General features: G+C 46.4%; 1 protein-coding gene across 1 annotated transcript in view; it reads right to left on the reverse strand.

Moving 5' to 3' along the window:
* dst (dystonin) overlaps positions 1–22,769 on the reverse strand; it is a 337,440-nt gene that overhangs the window by 268,877 nt on the left and 45,794 nt on the right. Inside the window, exons 8-19 of the mRNA XM_085998161.1 lie at positions 21,533–21,626; positions 21,237–21,391; positions 19,043–19,502; positions 18,289–18,417; positions 16,111–16,188; positions 15,841–16,002; positions 15,046–15,150; positions 13,933–14,028; positions 13,713–13,838; positions 11,233–11,385; positions 7,343–7,497; positions 4,320–4,521 (exon numbers count right to left, since the gene is read on the reverse strand). Of these exons, the coding sequence (XP_085854287.1) occupies positions 4,320–4,521; positions 7,343–7,497; positions 11,233–11,385; positions 13,713–13,838; positions 13,933–14,028; positions 15,046–15,150; positions 15,841–16,002; positions 16,111–16,188; positions 18,289–18,417; positions 19,043–19,502; positions 21,237–21,391; positions 21,533–21,626 (1,915 nt within the window). The remainder of the gene's footprint in view (positions 1–4,319; positions 4,522–7,342; positions 7,498–11,232; positions 11,386–13,712; positions 13,839–13,932; positions 14,029–15,045; positions 15,151–15,840; positions 16,003–16,110; positions 16,189–18,288; positions 18,418–19,042; positions 19,503–21,236; positions 21,392–21,532; positions 21,627–22,769) is intronic.

The raw sequence follows: 22,769 nt of genomic DNA on the forward strand, positions 1-22,769 counted from the left end.
CGCTCTCTCTCTTCCCCCCCCGTCGCTCTCTCTCTTCCCCCCCCCGTCGCTCTCTCTCCCCCCCAGTCGCGCTCTCTCTTCCCCCCCCAGTCGCTCTCTCTCTTCCCCCCAGTCGCTCTCTCTCTTCCCCCCCAGTCGCTCTCTCTCTTCCCCCCAGTCGCTCTCTCTCTCCCCCCAGTCGCTCTCTCGCTTCCCCCCCCAGTCGCTCCCTCTCTCTCTTCCAAACAACATGCCCTCAAAAAAGCCTCTGCACCGCCCCCCCCACTCGCTCTCTCTCTCTCCCCCCCCCCACTCGCTCTCTCTCTTCAACAACATGCCCTCGAAAAAGTATCTCTCCCCCGTCTCCTCTCTCTCACCCCATCTCTCTCTCTCCCCCAGTCTCCCTCTCTCTCTCCCTCAGTCGCTCTGTCTCTCCCCCCTCAGTCTCTCTCTCTCTCCCCCCTCAGTCTCTCTCTCTATCTCCCCAGTCTCTCCCTCTCTCTCTCTCTCCCACATCTCTCTCTCCTCTCACCCATCAGTCGCTCTCTCTCTCCCCCTCAGTCGCTCTCTCTCTCTATCTCCCCATTCTCTCTCTCCCCAGTCTCTCTCTCTCACACCTCCCAATCTCTCTCTCTCTCTCTCACTCCCAATCTCTCTCTCTCTCAACTCCCAATCTCTCTCTCTCACTCCCCCCCCAGTCTCTCTCTCTCACACTCCCAATCTCTCTCTCACACTCCCAGTCTCTCTCTCTCACACTCCCAGTCTCTCTCACACACTCCCAATCTCTCTCTCACACTCCCAATCTCTCTCTCTCTCACATTCCCAATCTCTCTCTCTCACTCCCAATCTCTCTCTCTCTCTCACATTCCCAATCTCTCTCTCTCTCACTCCCAGTCTCTCTCTCTCACACTCCCAATCTCTCTCTCACACATTCCCAATCTCTCTCACTCCCAGTCTCTCTCTCACACTCCCAATCTCTCTCTCTCTCACACTCCCAATCTCTCTCTCTCACACTCCCAATCTCTCTCTCTCACACTCCCAATCTCTCTCTCTCTCACACTCCCAATCTCTCTCTCTCTCACACTCCAATCTCTCTCTCTCTCACTCCCAATCTCTCTCTCTCTCACACTCCCAATCTCTCTCTCCTTCCCTCTCTCTCTCTCTCCCCTTCCCTCTGTCTCTCTTTCTCCTTCCCTCTCCTTCCCTCTCTCTCTCTCTCCTTCCATCTCTCTCTCTCTCCTCCCCCCCCCTCTCTCTCTCCTTCCCTCTCTCTCTCTCTCCTTCCCTCTCTCTCTTTCCCTCTCTCTCATTCCCTCCTTCCCTCTCTCTCTTCCCCCCAGTCGCTCCCCTCTCTCTCTTCCAACAACAACATGCCCTCGAGAAAGCCTCGGCACCGCCGGGCTCCCCCAGCTAGTATATATATTAAAGCGGCTCTTCTGTCTGTCCCGATGTCTGTCCGTTCTCTATACGTTTGAAAGTTACAGAGCGTACCGACGCGCGCGTCGCCTCAAAAGAAAGCTTGCGATTCCGGACTGGTCATAGGCGTATTTACGTTTCGGCCGGACAAAAATCCCGCCCGCGGTATCCCAAAAACGTTCAGCGTTCCGCTCATTAGCATGTCATTAGCGACCGTGTGACGTCGAGGTCTTCCTACAGTTGAGTGTCGAGTGACTCGACGATTGACCAATCCTACGCTTCGGTGACCTGCACCGGTCGACCAATCGGTGCGTGTGTGGGCGGGCCTTATCCTTCTGAACCGAGGTGAGTGGCCGCCATCTTGATTTTCCACGATTTTTTCCCCCACGCTTTCTGTGTGTTAGGGAACTAAGGTAAATATTTCAATGATGTGTTAGGCAATTAATTAACAATTTATTTGAGTTTTATATTGTGTTTAGCAACCCCCGCCCCCCCCTCCTCCTCACCCTCGCGCAGGGGGGACTCGGGGCCTGAAGCTGAAAAAATTTCTCTCTCTCCCTCTTTCTTCCCTCTCTCTCTCTCTCCTTCTCCTCTTCCCTCTCTCTCCTTCTCCTCTTCCCTCTCTCCTCTCCCTCTCTCTCCTTCTCCTCTTCCCTCTCTGTCTCTCTCTACTTCCCCTCTCAGGTGTCGCGGACGGAGCGCGGGCGCGCCGCCCGAAGTTTCCCGCTCGCTAACGGCCTTGCGGCTCCCGCGGGCCCGCTCGCACTCACCGCGCATTGCGCCGCCCGCACTCACCGCGCAATGCGCCGCCCGCACCGCACGCAGCGGCCGTCCATCAGCCGCGCGATACGCGGGGGACCTCAGCAACGGCAACCGGACCTCAGGCGCTAGGCAGGGGGAGGGGCCGGAGAGAGGGACAGAGGGGAGGGGAGGAGGGGAGGGGAGGAGGAGGGGAGGGGAGAGGGAGACAGGGGAGGGGGAGGGAAAGAGGGGAGGGAAAGAGGGGAGGGGAGGGAGGGGAGGGAGGGAGGGGAGGGGAGGGAGGGGAGGGAGAGAGGGGAGGGAGGGATAGGACAGGGAGAGGACATGACAGGGAGAGGGGGACACACGGGCAGGGAGACCAAACGCCCCAAAATTGCCCTCGCAACGCGGGGCTCGCTAGGCAGGGGGAGGGGCCGGAGAGAGGGACAGAGGGGAGTGGGGGAGGAAGAGGGAGACAGGGGAGGGGAGGGAGGGGGAGGGGGAGGGGAGGGGAGGGAGGGGAGAGAGGGGAGGGGAGGGGAGGGAGGGAGACAGGGGAGGGGAGGGAGAGAGAGGGATAGGACAGGGAGAGGACATGACAGGGAGAGGGGGGACACACAGGGGCAGGGAGACCAAACGCCCCAAAATTGCCCTCGCGCCCCAAAATTGCCCTCGCAACGCGGGGCTCCCCAGCTAGTATATATATATAGCACCTTTAACATAGTAAAATATGACAAGGCACTTCACAGGAGTTGACACTGAGCCAAAGAACGAGACATTAGGACAGGTGACCAAAAGCTTGGTCAAAGAGTTAGGTTTTAAGGAGGGTCTTAAAAGGTGGAGAGAACAGAGGGGTTTAGGGAAGGAATTCCAAGAGCTTAGGACCTAGAAAGCTGAAGGCACAGCCGCCAATGGTGGAGCAATGAAAATCAGGATGGACAAGAGGCCAGAGTTGGAGGAACACAGAGTTCTGTGGGTGTTGTAAGGCTGGAGGAGGTCTACAGAGATAGGAGGCGGGGACCCAATACAATGGCTTCGGTCTTCGCAATATTTAGTTGGAGGAAATTTCAGCTCATCCTAGGACTGGATGTCAGACAAGCAGTGTGATGTATTAGAAATAGTGGAGGGGTCAGGAGAGGTGGTGGTGAGGTTAGAGCTGGATGTCGTCAGCGTACATGTGGAACCTGACGTTGCGTTTTCGGATGATGTTGCCGAAAGGCACATACAGATGAGAAATAGATCCTCGGGGGACTCCAGAGGCAATGGTGAAAGTGAAGAATGAAACAGAATTGGAAGATGTCAAAAATAAAGCAGGTTAGTGCATGCTTGTGAAGAGAAAAGATAGGTAGAGACCTCTGTCAGAACTGAAAGTTAAGCAAGTTCCTTATTAAGGTTAGGAAATAAAGAGATGGAAGGGAAGGAAACTAGTGGTCCAGTCACAGAGAGGAAGTTAGTAGGTTGGATGGGTCGCAAACTGCTCAACAGAAAAGCAAGGAACTGCTGGATGATACAACAATCCTGAGGTACTGAAAAAGACATCAAGGCAATGAAAGATCGTGCGAACAGCTTAAGATGGTGGGAAAAGCAAGAAAATGCGATAAATTGGTTGGCAACAAGCCTGCAGGTACAGGAGGTCAAGAACAGAAACACAGGAAACACACAGCCACAAAAAAAGAAACAGGGTCAAATCTCACCCCCGCCCCCCCCCCAACCCCCACAGAACTGTGTTCTGTCCAATAATCTATACCCAACACCTAAAACAGCTTCCCCTAGACATGGACAGACCCCACTCCAGCTGTTAAGGAGACGGGGGGATGATTGAGAAACACTCCCGAGTGGGAGCGCACAGTACCCAGATTCGTCCTGAATGTTGTGTTAAGCCTGGTTTGGAAAAAGATGTGAAGTAACAGTGGGAATGGAATGGGGAAATTTAAAGTAGTGAGGCACATATCAGGCAGGGCAGATTTTTTTTTGGTTTCTAGCTAATTTCAGGCAACGTCAATTTAACATTTCAAAACAGTGACGTATAGGTTTTTGTTAGGCAAGAATATTAAGGGTTACGGAACTAAGGCGGGTAGATGGAGTTAAGATGCAGATCAGCCACGATCTAGTTGAATGGCCTACTCCTGTTCCTAGCGTAAGGAGTTTCCCCCCCCGCCACCATTTTACATATGTAATGAAGCATTCCAATCAGCATAATCAACATCAGAACAAATGGAATTCACGTCATACTCTATGCACACAGGAGAAATACTTACTGAGGAAACATTCCAAGCACGGATGGTTGAGATTTCGTTCATTAGATAGTGCCAGGATACAACACTCTTCATGTTTATGTGTGACTGGTGCCAGAGTGCCAAAACATTCTGATAGAGCTGTTCAATTCTGAGAAGGAAAAAAAAGTGGATATTTCACGAATTTTGCCATTTTAAAATGAAAGAGCACCTTGGCCCATCAAGGTTAAGGATGTCGACTGTCATCTCCGAGTCTCAGCGTCGAAGTATTATTGCTTTAGGTCAAGTATAACGCTGCTTGGTGGAGCATAACTCCTTCAGTCGTGTCCCAACTGTGAGTGTTCACAACGGTTCAGACAAGCATTACCCCATCGCACCATTTTGCACTTCAGTGCGGTGATCAAAGAGCGCTGCATTATCAGAGCCACCATCTTGCAGATGAGACATTATAACCGAGGTCCCATTTGCCTGCTCTGGTGGTTCAGGTGGACATTAAAGATAGCTCTTCAGAGCAGGAAGCTCTCTTGACACCCTGGCCAATGTTCTTCCCTCAACCACTGCCAAAAAGAGACTAATTAGTCATTCCTGTCATTGTTGTTTACAGAGAATTGCAATGTTCAAAATGGCTGCCACATTCAGCTACCTGACAGCCATGACTGCACTTCAAGGGTATCTGAAGCACTTTGAGCACCATTTGACAGATGTGATTAAGTGCTACGCAAATGCAAGTCTTCATTCTCCTCATTAACAGGCAGCTTTTCCCTTTGAGCCCACATTATGTGATGGACTGAAACGGCCCAAAACTACGCCATGTGAAGTTCAGACAGCCAATGGAGAGCAATGACATTCATCCCCACTATTTCTGGAATGAAAATAATCTAAGGCCCAAAAGTGGACAGAGTGTGCTACCTCGCTGTACCACCCAGCCTCGCTGTACCACCCAGCCTCAGACATGGAGTATACACAAAATAATGGTCAAGTAATAAACTGCCAAGACTAAGAGGAAAGGAGGCTGTTGGCCAAACAGTTAATGGGTTTTCTCTAAATGATAAGTGGAGTTACATTGGAGAGTTTGGTCAATCCTCAGTCAGACCACAAGGTGGCCTACTATACACATGTAAAAACTATCATTGGGTTTTTACACTGGAAGAACTTGTATTTATATAGCGCCCTTCACGATCTCAGGTTGCCCAAAGTGCTTCACAGCCGATGAAGTACCTTTGAAGCGTAGTCACTGTTGTAATATAGGAAACGCAGCAGCCAATTAACACACAAACAGCAGCAAGATAAATGACCAAATGATCTGTTTTAGTGATGTTGGTCGAGAGATAAATATTGGCCAGGACACCAGAGAGAACGACCCTGCTCCTCTTTGAAATAGTGCCGTGGGATCCTTTACGTTCACCTGAATGGGCAGACGGGGCCTCGGTTTAACGTCTCATCTGAATGGGCCAAGAGATAGGAGGACTACAACACCAGATCTCAGAACACCCAAAAATCAAACCTTCAGCTTTAGTTGGTCAGTCTGGAGAATAAACAAACAGCAGATAAAATGTTTTATTTTTGTTTCTTCTAGGTGACAACTGAACTGCCCACGTTTCTAATACTTTGGTGCAGAGACAGGTGCAGCAAAACACCTCTGAATAAGGACAATGAGCATCATAAATCTAGAGTTATCTGACTAGTCATATTAGCAAGTTCCGTCAAATTGTTGGGGAAACAATTGGCGCAAGCGTAATTTGACAGCAAAATTTGAAAAGATAATCAATAAAAAGGTATATAATAAAAAGGCCACGAGCCAAAATAGGACTAGTTACAGCTGGAAAAGAGGGGCCGGGGCCATTTTGAGGCCAGCGCTCCATTTAAATAAAGCCAGTGAGCTTCCTGCCCCAAATGGTGTTCAGAGACGTCAGCAGGCCAGTCCGGGGGGGGGGGGGGGGGGCGGTTGTTGAGGTCGCAGTGGGGGTTCCCAGAGCGACAGCAACCCAGATCATTCTTGTGGCACACTCCTGCTGGCCCCATGAACATGATTTAAAACACATCTCCGTGGGGCCACTTCCACTGCCTCGCTAGTAGAGCAGGTCGGGGAGTGCACGGGCTCTGGCTCCAACCAGTGCTGCCCTAAAATGGCAAACACCGTCCTATGTACGCTCTAGGACACCAATTTGTATATTAAAAGGGGCTGACCGTCTGAAACAGGCAGGTGTTTCGGCCGTCCAATGGTAGGCCCCTTCAACTTGGTTGTAGGAAGTGAGTTAATGAGGCAGTAAGACTAACGGCCCCATTTTGAAGCTAATTACCACCCCGCAAATGCCTATTTTGGTCGTTAATATTGGCCACACGTGAGTCACCCCCTTACCCTTACAGTCTACACATTTTTATAATCCAAACTCAGCACCACCTAATCATTCCTCGTTTTTTTCTTCTATGCTTCTCCACCTTGGTGCTGTCCTTCATTAAAGGGACTTGGTCCTTCATTAAAGGGACTTGGTCCTTCATTAAAGGGACTTGGTCCTTCATTAAAGGGACTTGGTCCTTCATCTAGGTTGCTCACTTTGGGGAATTATTTTAAAAAGTCTCTACTGACACCACTGATTTCAGCCAATGAGTTGAGGTGGGACAGGACTTAAAGCAGGATTTATAGCAGTATATTTTACAGCAAAGTTTATTTACAAAGTCTAATTAAAAAGAGTCTTTACGAACTACAGCAAACAGAACTCATGACCGAAACTACAGCAACATCTGCCGATAAAAGCAAGCTGATTTCTCCAGCAAAATGCAGTGAGTGGAGGATAGCTACATAATACAAATTATGTGCGTAAAATCCCAATCACTGCATTTTGCACCGTAGTGCGGTCTCCAGGCATGACTGACGGGGGAATTACCCAATCATCTCCATTCTGGCCGGGAATAGCAGTATCACTATATGCAGCCATTAAAAATAACCACACACATACGTGCTCCCTCATTACCTGCTCGCCATCTCGACGGCTTCCTTGTTTGGTGGAGGAACCGAAAAGCAAACTGAAGGGACCATGGCCTCGTTCCCAGTGGGACTAATGACCTTCCACTTGGCTCGGTGCAAGTTGTTCTCCAGCACACATTCATCATCCTTGTAGATCGTTATCTGTTTAAAGAACACAATTAGTGCGGAAATTCTCCAAATTCAAACACCGCGTCCATAAAAAGTTGGGAGAAATCATGAATGTCGCTACAATCAACAACTTGCATTTATAGAGCGCCTTTCATATAGTAAGAACGTCCCAAGACACTTCACGGGAGCATTATCAGACAAAATCTGACACCAAGTCACAGAAGGAGATATTAGGACAGGCAACCAAAAGCTTGGTCAAAGAGGTAGGTTTTAAGGAGCGTCTTAAAGGAGGAGAGGCGGAGAGGTTTAGGGAGGGAATTCCAGCGCTTAAGGCCGAGGCAGCTGAAGACACAGCTGCCAATGGTGGTGCGATGAAAATCAGGGATTTCCAAGAGGCCAGAATTAGAGGAGCGCAGAGATCTCAGAGGGTTGCGGGGTTGGAGGAGATTATAGTGATAGGAGGGACTCAGCCATGGAGGGATTTGAAAACAAGGATAAGAATTTTGAAATTGAGGCATTGCAGGTCAGCCGAATGGTCTCCTCCTGCGCTGTATGATTAGTTAAAAAAACACAGAAGATACTTTTCTGCATTGTTTTAAGCTGCAAGAGGATCGGCCGAGAGTCAGAAGGTTTGAACTCATTACTCCACTGCCCTCCGTACACCGCCACTGCTGGCAGCGCTCAATTTCAGTAGCACTGCTGAAAGGTAAATGCTGCCTCTTAAATCTCAGGGACCCAGCGTTTACTGGTGACTCCGGAGACAGCGCCACCTCCCTACAGGTGATGTAACCATCGTCACCAAAGCACAATCTGTCACCTCTTACATTACAACAGTGACTACACTTCAAAAGTACTTCATTGGCTGTGAAGCACTTTAAGACGTCCCGAGGTCATGAAAGGCGCTATATCAATGCAAGTTCTTTATTTCTTTCTCTGGTCTCTTGCAAACTGCGTGGCCCAACCCCCACCACATGGACCTGCAATGGAGCCCGTCACTCAGTGGCCGAACTCAAGCTTCTCTGGCCCCAGGCCGGACAGCCATACAGCAGAAATGAAGTCACAGACCATCACCTAAAAGCAGCTGCATGGGCAGTTCCCACAGCACTAAAAACCTTCCACTCTCTTACAGAATCACTGCTCGAGGTCAGTCTGCAGTATAAGTGGGCAACAAAATATTTAGCAGCTGCGCACTCCTCCTTTCACTGACATACTTCCAATTTGTTTCGAAAATAATATCTGCTGGTACCTTAAAAGCCAATTACCTTTTAAACTGAAAATAAAACAGCTCTATTCCTCACAAGTGGCATGGACCAATAGGTCTGTTTCTGTGCTGTCAATTCTAAGTAACGAGCTCATGGTTTTATACTGCATATACTCACTTTTTAAGACCACCATTTTCAAGTGGGGGAGGGGCTAGATTTAGAATCAGTGGGAACAAAGGTTGGCTTCACACGGCAGTAATCGTGAATGAACGTCTGTAGAGGAGATTCCAACAATTCACACACCAGCAGGAGCACTAAGCCAACAAGGTCTCACATGTGACTCATTTAACATAGGAATTGCTAGGTTGAAAAAAGACCACGGGTCCATCTAGTTCCCCTTCTGCTATCCTGGTAGTCGCATGATACAATGATAATGGAGTTGGTGACTAATCATCGCAATCGATCTCTATCAATTAGACTACAACAGACCTAGACATGAGGTGAGGAATGCCCCAGTGGTGGAGAGCTTTGGGAACCAGAGATCCAAAGACACCTGTTCTTCCTAAGCATGCTACACTTGCATGTATAATGATTTTGCAACTGGCTTCAGTGATATCAGTGTGGGCTCATGAAAATGGTAGTGAGCTGTCTGCCATTGCCTTCCAATCAGAGGGACTATGGATTAGGTCAGTGTTTACCTTGGAAGCCCTCATGTCACACAATAAATGGTCAATCATTTACTAGTCTTGGGACCCAGTGGTAACAGCAAGTCTGTTCTAAAGTCTTTAATTACCCTGGCAGTCGATAGATTCAGTATAATTACGTAGAATTTACAGCACAGAAACAGGCCATTCGGCCCAACAGATCTATGCCGGTGTTTATGCTCCACACGAGCCTCCTCCCTCCCTGCTTCATCTCACCCTATCAACATTTCTATTCCTTTCTTCCTCGTGGATTTATCTAGCTTCCCCTTAAATGCATCATTCGCATCAACTACTTCCAGTGGCAGCAAGTTCCACACTCTCACCACTCTCTGGGTAAAGAAGTTCCTCCTGAATTCCTATTGGATTTATTAGTGACCATCTTATATTTGTGTTTTCAAATTTTTGTCTCCCCCTTTCAAAACCCCTTCGTAATTTTAAGGACCTCCATCAGGTCACCCCTCAGCCTTCTCTTTTGTAGAGAAAAGAGCCCCAGCCTGTTCAGCCTTTCCTGATAGTTATGACCTCTTATAACACATTTCAATCTGGAGTTGTATTCTATCTGCATTTCAATCGGAGTGCAAGTATACACTGTACAGTTGTGTAATAAACCCTGCAGTTTACAGCTAACAAAGAAACAATGGTACTAGATTAACTTGTAGGTCGCATGATCCCAGCAACACTCAGTATTTACTGTAGATCAGGAAAGCCAAGACTGACAGCGCAACCAATTAATTATTGTTTGCCCAAGTCAAATCACAAATGTATGTATTATATCATAACCATCATTCAATGAAAGGTCACAAACTAAATTGCAGGGTTAAGATTTCCACAATGGAGGATCCTTCTCATTCAGTGCAAAATTAACTGAATTCTTAATCTTGGAAGTCCCTCCAAGGAATCTCTCCCATGTGGTGCTCCCTGGTTTTTGCTTTGCACATTAAAAGGTGAGCAAACATTGACATTATCTGTAATTTCAGAGTAATGGATTTTTCATCTGTGGTGTAATTCAGTCAATAGGTCCTAAAAGATTTTAAATTGTTCTCAATTTATGACACATTCACGGCCAACAACCTATATTTCCTTAGTGCTCATTACATACAAAAAATAAGAAGTCCTGGAGCACTTTTCAGAGCATCGGATAGAGATTGAAGACAAGTGCAGAGAAAAGAAAGATGAGGCTCAGAAGCAGGCAAAAGCATAATTGAAGAGGAGGGTCTTCAAGGGGGGGTTTAGAAGGCAGGGAGAGAGGTGACAAGGCAGAGTTGCTGAGGGAGTGGTTTCTAACAATAGTTTTTTGCCAAACAACTTCAGATGGCACTGAAGAGTCAACCACATAGCATGGGACTAGATCCATGCGTAGACCAGGCCGGGTAGGGTTGGCAGGCTCCCATTAGTGGGTTTTACGGATAATCAGCTTTGGCGCTCAATTTTAACTGGCGCCAACCCAAAAAATTACCAGATTTATTCAATTCAGTTTCACGTCTTGCCATGGTAGGATTATCAGTTCAGTACCAAAACCCTACACTAACCTACCTACTTGTGATAGTTAGTGACTTCACAATTGCATAGAATTGCATAGTATTTACAGCATAGAAACATACCATTTGGCCCACCCTTCTTCATCAAACTCCATCAACATAACTAACTTTCTGTTCCTTTCTCCCTAATGTGTTGATCTAGCTTCCCCTTAAATGCATCGATGGTATTCACCTCAACTACTCCTTGTGGTAGCGAGTTCCACATTCTAACCACTCTCTGGGTAAAGAAGCTTCTCCTGAATTCCCTATTGGATTTATTAGACTATCTTATATTTATGGTCCCTAGTTTTCATAAAACATTTCCTTCAATACTTGATTTCCAACCTCAATTTGTTTGTAGTCACATATGGCTTTGATGGGGATAGAGATCCTTGTGGGATTTTCGGGATTCCTGGGTTTGAGCTGGACGATGGTCTTCGCCCGACTCATGAGGCCTGCTACATTACTCTTGAACTGAAGAAGTTGTTCTTTTTCATCCTAAAATACATTAAAAAAACAAGGATAGAAATGTCTTGAGCACAGGAGGAAACATAGAAGATAGGAGCAGGAGTAGGCCATTCGGCCCCTCGAGCCTGCTCCGCCATTCAATGAGATCATGGCTGATCATCCAAATTCAGTACCCTGTCCCTGCCTTCTCCCCATATCCCTTGATCCCTTTAGCCTTAAGAAATATATCTAACTCCTTCTTAAATATATTTAATGAATTGGCCTCTACGGCCTTCTGTGGTAGAGAATTCCACAGGTTCACCACTCTCTGGGTGAAGAAATTCCTCCTCATCTCTGTCCTAAATGGCTTACCCCTTATCCTTAGACTGTGACCCCTGGTTCTGGACTCCCCCGCCATCGGGAACATCCTTCCTGCATCTAGTCTGTTTAGTCCTGTCAGAATTTTATAAGTTTCAATGAGATCCCCTCTCATTCTTCTAAACTCCAGCAAATATAAGCCTAATCGACCCAATCTCTCCTCATACGTCATTCCTGCCATCCCAGGTATCAGCCTGGTGAATCTTCGCTGCACTCCCTCCATGGCAAGAACATCCTTCCTCAGATAAGGCGACCAAAACTGCACACAATACTCAAGATGTGGTCTCACCAAGCCCTGTACAACTGCAGCAAGACATCCTTGCTCCTGTACTTGAATCCTCTCGCTATGAAGGCCAACATACCATTTGCCTTCTTAACCGCCTGCTGCACCTGCATGCTTACCTTCAGCGACTGATGCACAAGGACACCCAGGTCTCGTTGCACTTCCCCTTCTCCCAATCTATTGCTGTTCAGATAATAATCTGCCTTCCTGTTTTTGCCACCAAAGTGGATAACCTCGCATTTATCCACATTATACTGCATCTGCCACGCATCTGCCCAATCAATCACCCAACCTGTCCAAATCATACCGGAGTTTCTCTGCATCCTCCTCACAGCACACACGCCCACCCAGCTTTGTGTCATCTGCAAACTTGGGAGATATTACATCTAGTTCCCTCGTCTAGATCATTAATATATATTGTGAATAGCTGGGGTCCTAGCACCGATCCCTGCGGTACCCAACTAGTCACTGCCTGCCACTTGGAAAAAGATCTTCCCTAGTTGCATTGCCCATTTTTAGACAAATGTAGTCACCTTTAAACAAAAAACCCAACTCAACTCCAATGGACACTTTGCACGTTTGCCTGTTACAGTTTGTGCAGCCTATACTTTCCTGCACAGATGTGTATTGTGTAGATTCCACTGTACAATAACAAGGGCCGTCAGCACTGTACAATCCAAGCCGAGAGATTTTCCATCACAAGCATTGTGCCAAAAATGTTACTAGTGGCAAGCTCATCACATGGGACACATGCAACAACCACACGACATTAATGCAGCTTTCATCAGTCATCATTTCCACTTCTCCTCTGCAGCCCCCTCGCCTGCGGAATTCATTTGCTTTCTCTCACCAGAGATCAAGAGAGAGCAAAGGAACGTCACAGAGGCACGACTACACAGGGTGCAGCTGTAATGGAGGGCTCTCGCTACCGCTATGCGTGCTGGGGACCTCTTATTTTCCAGCAGCGGAAAGCAGGAGTCAGCAATCAACAGGCACCGGTTTCGCAATCCTGAATCAAACAGGTCAGTACGTGTGGGGTTCTTGCTGCAAGTGGAGGGAATTTGCAGGACTGCATTAACACATCTCTTCAACTAACTCATCCAAAACAAACTATCTTCACCTCAGGAGAGTGAGGAATAAAATCACCGTCGCTCACGGTTTCACTAATGAGTAAAGGACTTTCATGCAGCTAGTTTATTTGATCTGTCTAATATCTTCAGGAACCATAGCTCCAAAGTCACCTGTCCCTCCCAAGCATGCTACACTTACCACATTTTATGTCTCAAATTGCTCATACATTGTATCCTAATTTTCTGAAAGAAGTCTATGTAATTGGCATTTTAATGAATCAATACGAACTGCTTCCCTCGTCTCCCAAGGGAACCTGTCCCACAGATTGACCCCTCGCTCACTGAAATAACGTTTCAGCAGATTAGTTTTGAATTTACCCCCCTTCCACCGCAGATCATGTCCTCTGGTTCTGCTGTTCTGGACAAGGTGAAACAGCTGATCATGGCCTACATTGTCCAGTCCCTTTAGAATCCTAAAAACAGATGGAACTAACTCATGCTGGCATACTTGTCATTAACGTTCATTTATTCTGAAGCACCCTTCATTAAACACAATGTTTCTGTTCAAAAATCTGCAGGAGGCAATCCTTCGCTGCTAAAATTCCCATTTCTCTACTTTGAAACCTGCTGTCACGTTTGCGTTTTACCATGGAATCCTGAACCAGGTCCTCCAGCCTGGTCAGGCTGCTGGATTTGTCACAACTGTACTTCCTCTTTATCGTCTCCTGCAGGTTCTTCAAGTAATCCATGGATTCTTTGGCATCATTGTAAAACTAGAGGTGGCAAAAAAAACATGAGAGCAATAAGAGAGGCTGCACACAGCTTTCTGCGAAATCGGTTATATCTGAGAAGAGATCGGACACGTACCTCAAAATAAGCTGTATTTTCTTTCAGATGTTTCTCAACACAGTAGCAGAGCTGTAGAATCCAGCTCCACTGCGTTTGCATTGCTGCTTTGAAAGCCTGGGGAAAATAAGAACGGTGGCATAGTGGTTAGCACTGTTGCCTCACAGCGCCAGGGACCCGGGTTCAAATCCGGCCTCGGGTGACTGTCTGTGTGGAGTTTGCACATTCTCCCCGTGTTTGCGTGGGTTTTCTCCGGGTGCTCCGGTTTCCTCCCACAGTCCAAAGGTGTGCGGGTTAGGTTGATTGGCCATGATAAAAATTGGCCCTTAGTGTTAGGGGGGATTAAATACGTGGGGTTACGGGGATAGGGCTTGGGTGGGATGGCTGTCGGTGTAGGGACCGGGTGCTAGGGTTTGGATGATCAGCCATGATCTCGTTGAATGGCGGAGCAGGCTCGAAGGGCCGAATGGCCTACTCCTATCTTCTATGTTTCTATGTAAGAAATAGGAGCAGGAGTAGGCCATTCGTACCTTTGAGCCTGCTCCGCCATTCAATAAGATCATTGCTGACCTTCTACCTCAACTCCACTTTCCTGCACTACTCCATATCCCTTGATTCTTCTATGTTTCTATGTAAGAAATAGGAGCAGGAGTAGGCCATTCGTACCTTTGAGCCTGCTCCGCCATTCAATAAGATCATTGCTGACCTTCTACCTCAACTCCACTTTCCTGCACTACTCCATATCCCTTGATTCCCTTAGTATCCAAAAATCTATCGATCTCTGTCTTGAATATACTCAACGACTGAGCCTCCACAGCCCTCTGGTGTAGAGAATTCCAAAGATTCACCACCCTCTGAGTGAAGAAATTTCTCCTCATCTCCGTCCTAAATGGCCAACCCCTTATTCTGAGACTATGACCCCTGGTTCTAGGCTCTCCAGCAAGGGAAAACATCCTCCCAGCATTAACCCTGTCAAGCCCCAATAAAATACAAGAGCTCCATTTCTTAGCTCTGAAAAGGATTAACATGAGCGTTATAATTGAGCTTCATACACAACGTAGAACAGCAGCAGCATAAACAGGCTTGCCAAAGCCTAGCAAGTGGACAACGCTGGAGTCATTTCTCCGCACTTACCTCGATGGTCGGCCGGGCAGGGTGGCGACCGAGGAGCAGCTGATCTGCCATCTCCTGGACCGATCTCATAAGCACGTCTTTGTCTTCGAGCTCTCGCATCAATTCCTGTCACAAACGGTGAGGCCAAGAAAAAAAAATAACTAAGAATGCAGAAACCGAAACAGAGAGGAAAAAAAAATTCGAAGTTATCCGCACAATGAGACACACTGGTTTACGGTTGACCGATTCCATTTTCACTCATTACAACTGGTGTCAGCTGTGTCTCAGTGGGTAGCACTCTTGCCTCCGAGTCAGAAGGTTGTGGGTTCATAGCCCCACTCCAGAGACTTCAGCACAAACTCCAGGCCGACACTCCAGGGCAATACTGAGAGAGTGCTGCACTGTCGGAGGTACCATCTTTCTGATGAGAGGTTAAACCGAGGCCCCATCTGCCTCCTCCGATGGATGTAAAAAATCCCATGGCACTATCTTTGAAGGGAGTTCTCCCCGGTGTCCTGGCCAATATTTATCCCTCCAACAGTATCACTAAAAATAAGTTTATCTGGTCAATATCATATTGCTGTTTGTGGAATCTTGCTGTGCGCAAATTGTGCCACGTTTCCTACATTACAACAGTGACTACACTTTAAAACTACTTCATCAGCTATAAAGCACTTTGAGATGTCCCAAAGTCGTGAAAGGCAAGTTTGTTCTTTTTACATGGGATTCGGAATTTTTAACCAGTATTTTTCTTTGGTAATCCGCCCTTCAAAAAGTAACTGCAAGCCAGTAGCTCTGCCCGCGACTGTTACGTACAGCATGATATTCTTTCTTTCTCAACATGCTGGAGTTCCTGTCGCTCCAGTCATAAGCCACCTCCTCTTCCTCCTTCTCATTCAGCCAGATCAGCTCATTGGTGGCTCTGGACACGAAGCTCTGCAGGTTGTCAAGGTGAGAAGCTCGGTTTCTGGAAGTGGCCTTCAGATTTCGACAGAAGAAAAAAAAAACACAATTAAAATGAGTTATTCCGAATACAATTGTAACATCTGTACCAGCATGAAGATGGAAGTGGCAGCAAGGTCTCACCGAGAGCTTGATGTACTGATTCTCTAGCGTGCTCAGCTTCTCTGAGTAACTCTCGCAAAGAGGTGGCGTCATTTGTCCCTATTTAAAAAGAAAGCCTTCATGTTATAACTGCAAGAAGCTAAAAATTGAATAACAATTAACAGTACATTTGGTTGAAAATAATCAGTCCTCAGCAAAAGCCTCAGCTTCATCATTTATGTGTATTTTCACTATCAATAAAAACTAGTGGACAGGTACAAAAAATAATTTGAAAAGGCTGATAGAATGTTGGCCTTTATCTCAAGAGGGCTGGAATATAAAGGGGTGGAAGTTATGTCACAGCCGTAGAGAGCGCTGGTCAGACCCCAACTGGAGAACTGCGTCCCGTTCTGGGCACCGCACCTCAGGGAGGATATCTTGGCTTTGGAGAGGGTGCAGCAGATTCACCAGAATGATACCGGGGCTAAAAGGGTTAAATTATGGAGGACAGGTTGCATAGACTAGGCCTGTATTCCCTTGAGTATAGAAGATTAAGGGATGATCTAATTGAGGTGTTTAAGATGATTAATGGATTTGATAAGGTAGATCGAGAAAATCTATTTCCTCTGGTGGGGAAGTCCGGAACAAGGAGGCATAATCTTAAAATTAGAGCTAGGCTGTTCAGGGGTGAAGTCAGGAAGCACTTCTTCACACAAGGGTAATGGAAATCTGGAACTCTCTCCTCTGCGGCTGAGAGTCAACTGAAAATTTCAAAACTGGGATTGATAGATTTTTGTTAGTTAAGGGTATTAAGGGATATGGAACCAAGGCGGGTAAATGGAGGCAAATACAGATCAGCCATGGTCTAATTGAATGGTGGAATCTGCTCAAGGGGCTGAATGGCCGGCTCCTGGTCCTACGTTCCTCGAAACATCACAGCTCGATGAAAGTGAAGAGACCAGAGGCCGGAGTCTTGTCTGCAGAGTCCCCAACACTTCCTGTTGCTTGACTGCAGGGGACGTGGGTTGCAGCCGAGATACAAGGAGTTTGCCCGTCAGCTCAGCGGCAAAGGTGCGAGGCCAGGTAAACTTACATAGACCTTACAGCACAGAAACAGGCCATTTGGCCCAACTGGTCTGTGCCGGTGTTTGTGCTCCACACGATCCTCCTCCCACCATACTTCATCTCACCCGATCAGCATATCCTTCTCTTCCTTTCTCCCGCATGTGTTGATTTAGCTTCCCCTTAAATGCATCTACAATATTCGCCTCAACTACTGCTTGTGGTAGCGAGTTCCACATTCTCACCACTCTGAGCAAAGAAGTTTCTCCTGAATTCCCTATTGGATTTATTAGTGACTATTGACATGAATCTTGTCATTCATGTGGAAATGACTTATGAAATAATACTGGGCGGCCTGCTGGTGGCGCTGTCCAGGGAGAGTATAAATACTCAGTCATGGGCCCAGCTTGCTCAGGACATTCTTTAACAGGAACTAGTGAAGGACACAACTAGATCTCCATGTTGAAAAACAGTTGATTAAAGCTTTGTTTAACGCTTAGACCAAGTGCCTAGTAGTTTTCTTATGTCAACTATCTTATATTTATGGTCCCTAGTTTTCAACTCCCCCACAAGTAGAAACATCTTCTCTACGTCTACCCTATCAAACCCTCTCATAATCTTGAAGACCTCTATCAGTTCACCCCCTCAGCCTTCTCTTTTCTGGAGAAAAGAGCCCCAACCCCCTCAATTTTGCCAGATTAAACAAAAATCAAAATGAGAATAAAATAACCAAAAACAAAGTTACCAAAAAAACCCTCATGAAAATCTTAAATGGCACTTCCAAACGGAATCCAAGGTCTGGTGAAAGAACAATATTTTTGGAGTTTGTCATTGCTTAAGAAGGTGGTACAATACTTCATGCTTATGAGCAAAGTCAGGCACAGCAACAAACTGTTTCTTAACCACCCCAAGACCCTCACACTTCATAGGAGCTTACAACACAGGAGGAGGCCATTCGGCCCATCCGGCTCCTTTGAAAGCTGTCCAATTAGACCCACTCCCGCACTTTTTGCCCCATAGTCCTTCAATGAGACCAAAACAAACAAGCTACTAGCACCTGTAGGGACGGGACAGATATTACTTTACACAAAGTTCAATTAGTTCCAAGTGAAACAAAAATGTCCAATTATTTAAAACAATTCTCAAAATAGCAGTTACCTCAGCAGCTTTAGCTTCTCTGATGCTCGATTCAAAGTCTTCAATTGCTCTGTGAACATTTTTGTGATTTTCTAAATGACTCTCGATGCTTGGCAAATCAGAGCCCCACTCAGCTCGGTCAAGCTGCACCTTGTTTTTAAAAAAATACACACACGATTAATCAGAAACTTCTTAACCAGCACCGTCAATGCTCAAGTTCACAGTACACAGTACCATTTGGCCCATCAGCTCTGTGCAGAGTCTTCGCCAGAACCACCCCAACCAATCCCAAGCCCCACAGTCTCACCACAACCAAGATACGTTGTGGTATAAATGCAGGTCCTTTCCTTTGTTTAAAAAAGCAGTGTCGCAAGTCCTCCTGAAGGAAAAAGTTCCAGCTTTTTGAAGCCACGTTGAACAAGAACCAGTTGTGATGACAGGCTGGAACATCTGCTCCTGTTGTAGTTCTGTTCAGTGCGACTAAAAGATTTAGCACCAGCCAAAGATATATTGGGAAATGTGACAAACTCATTTTGCACTGCTGAAGGGATCAGACTGAATGAGTCCTCTCCCATGTTCCAACAATACTGTTCTCCTGGAAGGGGTTTGATGCAAAAATTGATCAATTATTTAGAGAAGGAAAAAAAAAAAGTTTAGTGTACAGAAAAAAATCTAATCACAATCTGGTCACACTGGTGAGGGCCTGATGTTACAAAAATTCAAAAAGTGCAAATACTGTAAATATTAAGATGGTGAAAAGAATTGAACAATTTACCTGCATATCTTCCACCCAACTCAACAGGTCCTGCAGAAACTTCATGTTGATCTCCTCCTCCGTCAGAGACTGGTCAACAAATTGTGATCTCATCAATGGTTTTCTGATCTGCATCAGTTTCACCGTCTGGAGAGTGTCCGTGGCCATATTGGGGACAAAGCCTTGAATGAAGCCGTGTGCAAGGACAGGTTTTAAACCGGAGGACAGTGTCGCTGGCAAGCTGGGGGTGAGAACTGGGGTCAGTCCATGGGTCAAGCTCGGCGTCAAGCTCCGAGATAAACTAGAGGTCAAGGATGGTGTCAAACTCTGGGAGAAACCTGAGGAGAAGCTCTGATTCAGACTCTGAGTTAACCCTGCCATCATTAGCTGGGTCTGCTCTGTTGATAAGGAGCGTCCTTTACTGTACACCAACGAACAATCAGACTTCAGTAACATCAGCTCATCACGGAGCTTTGCAACTCTGCAGAAAGAAAATCACATTACATTCATTCCGTTAATTGTTTTGCATTTGATTTTCTGATCTGCCTTCTCCAAATATTAGAATTATTACAGTAACTTAAATGGAACCTGGGCCTGTGTGATACACATTAAAAGATGATTTTTAAAAGGGAAGAATTATTGCATTATCCTACTTGTTTCTGCTCATCGATTTAAGAAATGTTAATCCTGGGAATATGAACGTTTTCCGACCCTTTGCAACCAGTGTCAGCAACAATTACTGGAAAGAAAAACAAAGAGCTTGCATTGATATACCTCAGGATATCCCAACGCACTTTACAGCCAACGAAGTACTTTTAATTCTGTTTGTCGAGGGATAAATATTGGCCAGGACACTGGGGAGAACGCCCCTGCTCTTCTTTGCAATAGTGCCATGGGATCTTTTACAGTACAAGCCAGATTAGATTCAGGATGAAAGGTCCCTGTACTCTGACCCAACAATGTGCCTCAACTTCAGTCTCGCAAAAACACTTCCCATTGCTCTGGAGTGACATTACTCACTTCCATATCTGCCATCCTTGGGGCATCTCTGAGTGGGGCTGGCAACTTCCTGCAAACTGGTCTCCAATTATGATCAGCGTGATATTGAATTTACAGCACAGAAACTGGCCATCCGGCCCATTATGCCTGTGGTTATGCTCCTCCCACTCTATTTACTTCATCTATCCCTATCGACATATTCTTACATTCCTTGCTCACTCACGTACTGACCGAGCTTCCCTTTAAATGCATCTATACAGTTGGATGCACTGCCATTTCGTCAATAAATATCTCCTTTGAAGTCTACCTGTATGTCAACTTTTCCCTTCTGTGAAATTCTTCCCTTCTGTAAAATACTATACAGATCTCTCAATCTGTGACAGTTTTACACTGTGGGTTTACACCCACTAGAATTTGGAGTGAGTTTCACTGAGCAAAGTTATACAAGAGTCAGAAAGAATGCACCCGTTCATTATGAAAAGTCAACATGTGGCCATGATTGACAGCAAATTTGTAGAGCAGATCCATCCAGCTCACCCAGTTGAGGAGAACAGGAAACAGGGATGTAACGGTCTCCAGATGGCTCATTGAGTCTGCCCAACGAGTAGCTGAGCCACACAGATCAGGAAGGTACCACTTGAATTTCCTTCTCTATTGAGGTAGCTGATCTCAGCTGGAGCAGCGATTGGGGTGATATAATTGACCTCAGCACCTCTGGGTTGGGGGGGAGCGGGGAGGTGGAGCAAGATTGGCCAGGAACTCTTCTCCTTGTCCTAAGCCAGCTTCTGGAAGTTCAGGCAAGAGGAGGACATGAAGCTGCCACGTTGACTCCAACTGATACTCTCAGTTAATCGTCACACAGCAATCATTTCCTACAATACAGTGACTACACTTCAAAACTACTTCACTGGCTGTAAAGCATGTTGGGATGTCCCGAGATTGTGAAAGGTGCTATATAAATGCATGTCTTTCTCATGGTCAGTTGGCGGGGCATTAATGATCACCCAGCACTTGTAGAACCAACAAGGAGGATGGAGGGGAGAAAATAAAAGGCTTTAAAAAAGACCTATTCAACAATTTTAAAAATATACACAAAAAACAAGAAGTGACCAGTCGAAGTTGTCATTTCCCATTTTAATTCGAGATTAAAAGTAAAATTCTAGGATTATTCCAGACGGTTATTTTACTGTGTTGCCTATGAGATCCAAGCTCCTACCTTTGAACGAGTTGGTCTGCCTGATAATATTTTCCATCAATAAGAATCTGGGCATCAACAATCTGTTGGCGGATGAGGTTTTCAGACTCCAAGAGGTACCCTGCAACTTCCGGCTCATTCTGAAACTGAAGACCCGATTCCAACCGCTTAGCATCCTGAAATAAGTTGTAGGTTTTAAAAGTAGAAACTCGGTTATACACAGCACGGCAGTGCCTTAAACCTTGAAAGAATTCAGTATTGAACCGCCTGGTTGAAAGAACAAATCACGCAGGCTGATTTTACAGCACGTTACTTACGAGTTGCAGTGAATTTCGCGCCAGTACCAGTTTATCTTCACACGTCACGCTGTCACACTGAAGTCTGCAGGCGATTTGCTGCAGCATTTCAAGTCTACAGAGGGAGGTTTACAAAAAATACGAGTGAAATTAAAACTCAAAACACCGTGGGTTAATTTTGACTTTGGGCTACAGTGTAAAATGGACGATATCGATTCAGCCGCCCATTATAAATCTCTCCCGACAGTGACTTCAATAGAAATGAAAATGGGGAGAGACGGGCAACTTGTGCGCAAAGTTAAAACGCTCAGTCATTCCGATTAAAACTCAGCTGGTCGTCACTCATTTACATGTCTGTAAAATAAGCAAGGGACACGATGGGCTGAATGGCCCTCTTCTGTGCTGTATGATTATATGACTTAGTGTGAGGATCTGATTACTTAACATGACCCGGGAATGCTTGCACAGACAGAAAGCATTCGGCTCCCCACCACTGACATTCTCAGCTTCAATTAGCACAAAATGACACCAAAAATACAAAGTGGAAAAAAAGACAGCCTCTACCACAAGTACAAAGAGAGATCTGTTTCACCTCAACCTATAAACACAGTGCCGTTGAAAGTGCAGTCCCTTTCACCAAAACCGCCTTTAGAAAACAATGAAGGTAGGGCCAAGAGCCCAGAAACAGAGGACTGGCAATAAGTACAAGTAAATATAAATTAAAGCACGCAGCAACTCCTTAACACAAAACACAGGATCAGAGTGCAAGGGCTGGGAAAAGAGGGAAGTACACAACTGAATTCATGGAATCATACAGTACAGGAGGTCGTCAATCGGCCCAGCGTGCCTGCTCTTCGCAAGAGCAATCCAACTAGTCCCACTCTTCTGTTCTTTCCCCATAGCCCTGCAAATTTTTACTTTTCAAGTATTTATCCAATTCCCTTTTGAAAGTTATTGAATTTGCTTCCACCACCCTTTCAGGCAGTGCACTGATAACCTTTAGGAGGCGAGGTGCGTTGCATCGGTGCCCACTTTCAAAATACAGAACGTACCTGAAACCATCCAAATCGCTGCTGGAGGATGCCCAGGAGTTAACGAAGGTTCTCTCTCCAGAGCTGCCGGGTGAGAAGCTCTCAACGGAGCTGGTGCTGCTGTACAGGGAGTGGGGGGCGCTGCTGCAGAAGACTATTGCCTGGTCGTTCATTTTCAACATGACCGGCAACAACCCAGCTGTCAAACCCGAACACCCCTCCTTGCC

The sequence above is a fragment of the Somniosus microcephalus genome, chromosome 9 (assembly GCF_052327205.1).
Source record: "Somniosus microcephalus isolate GS21.2 chromosome 9, FLI_Smic_1.0, whole genome shotgun sequence".
NCBI classification, from domain to species: Eukaryota; Metazoa; Chordata; class Chondrichthyes; order Squaliformes; family Somniosidae; genus Somniosus; species Somniosus microcephalus.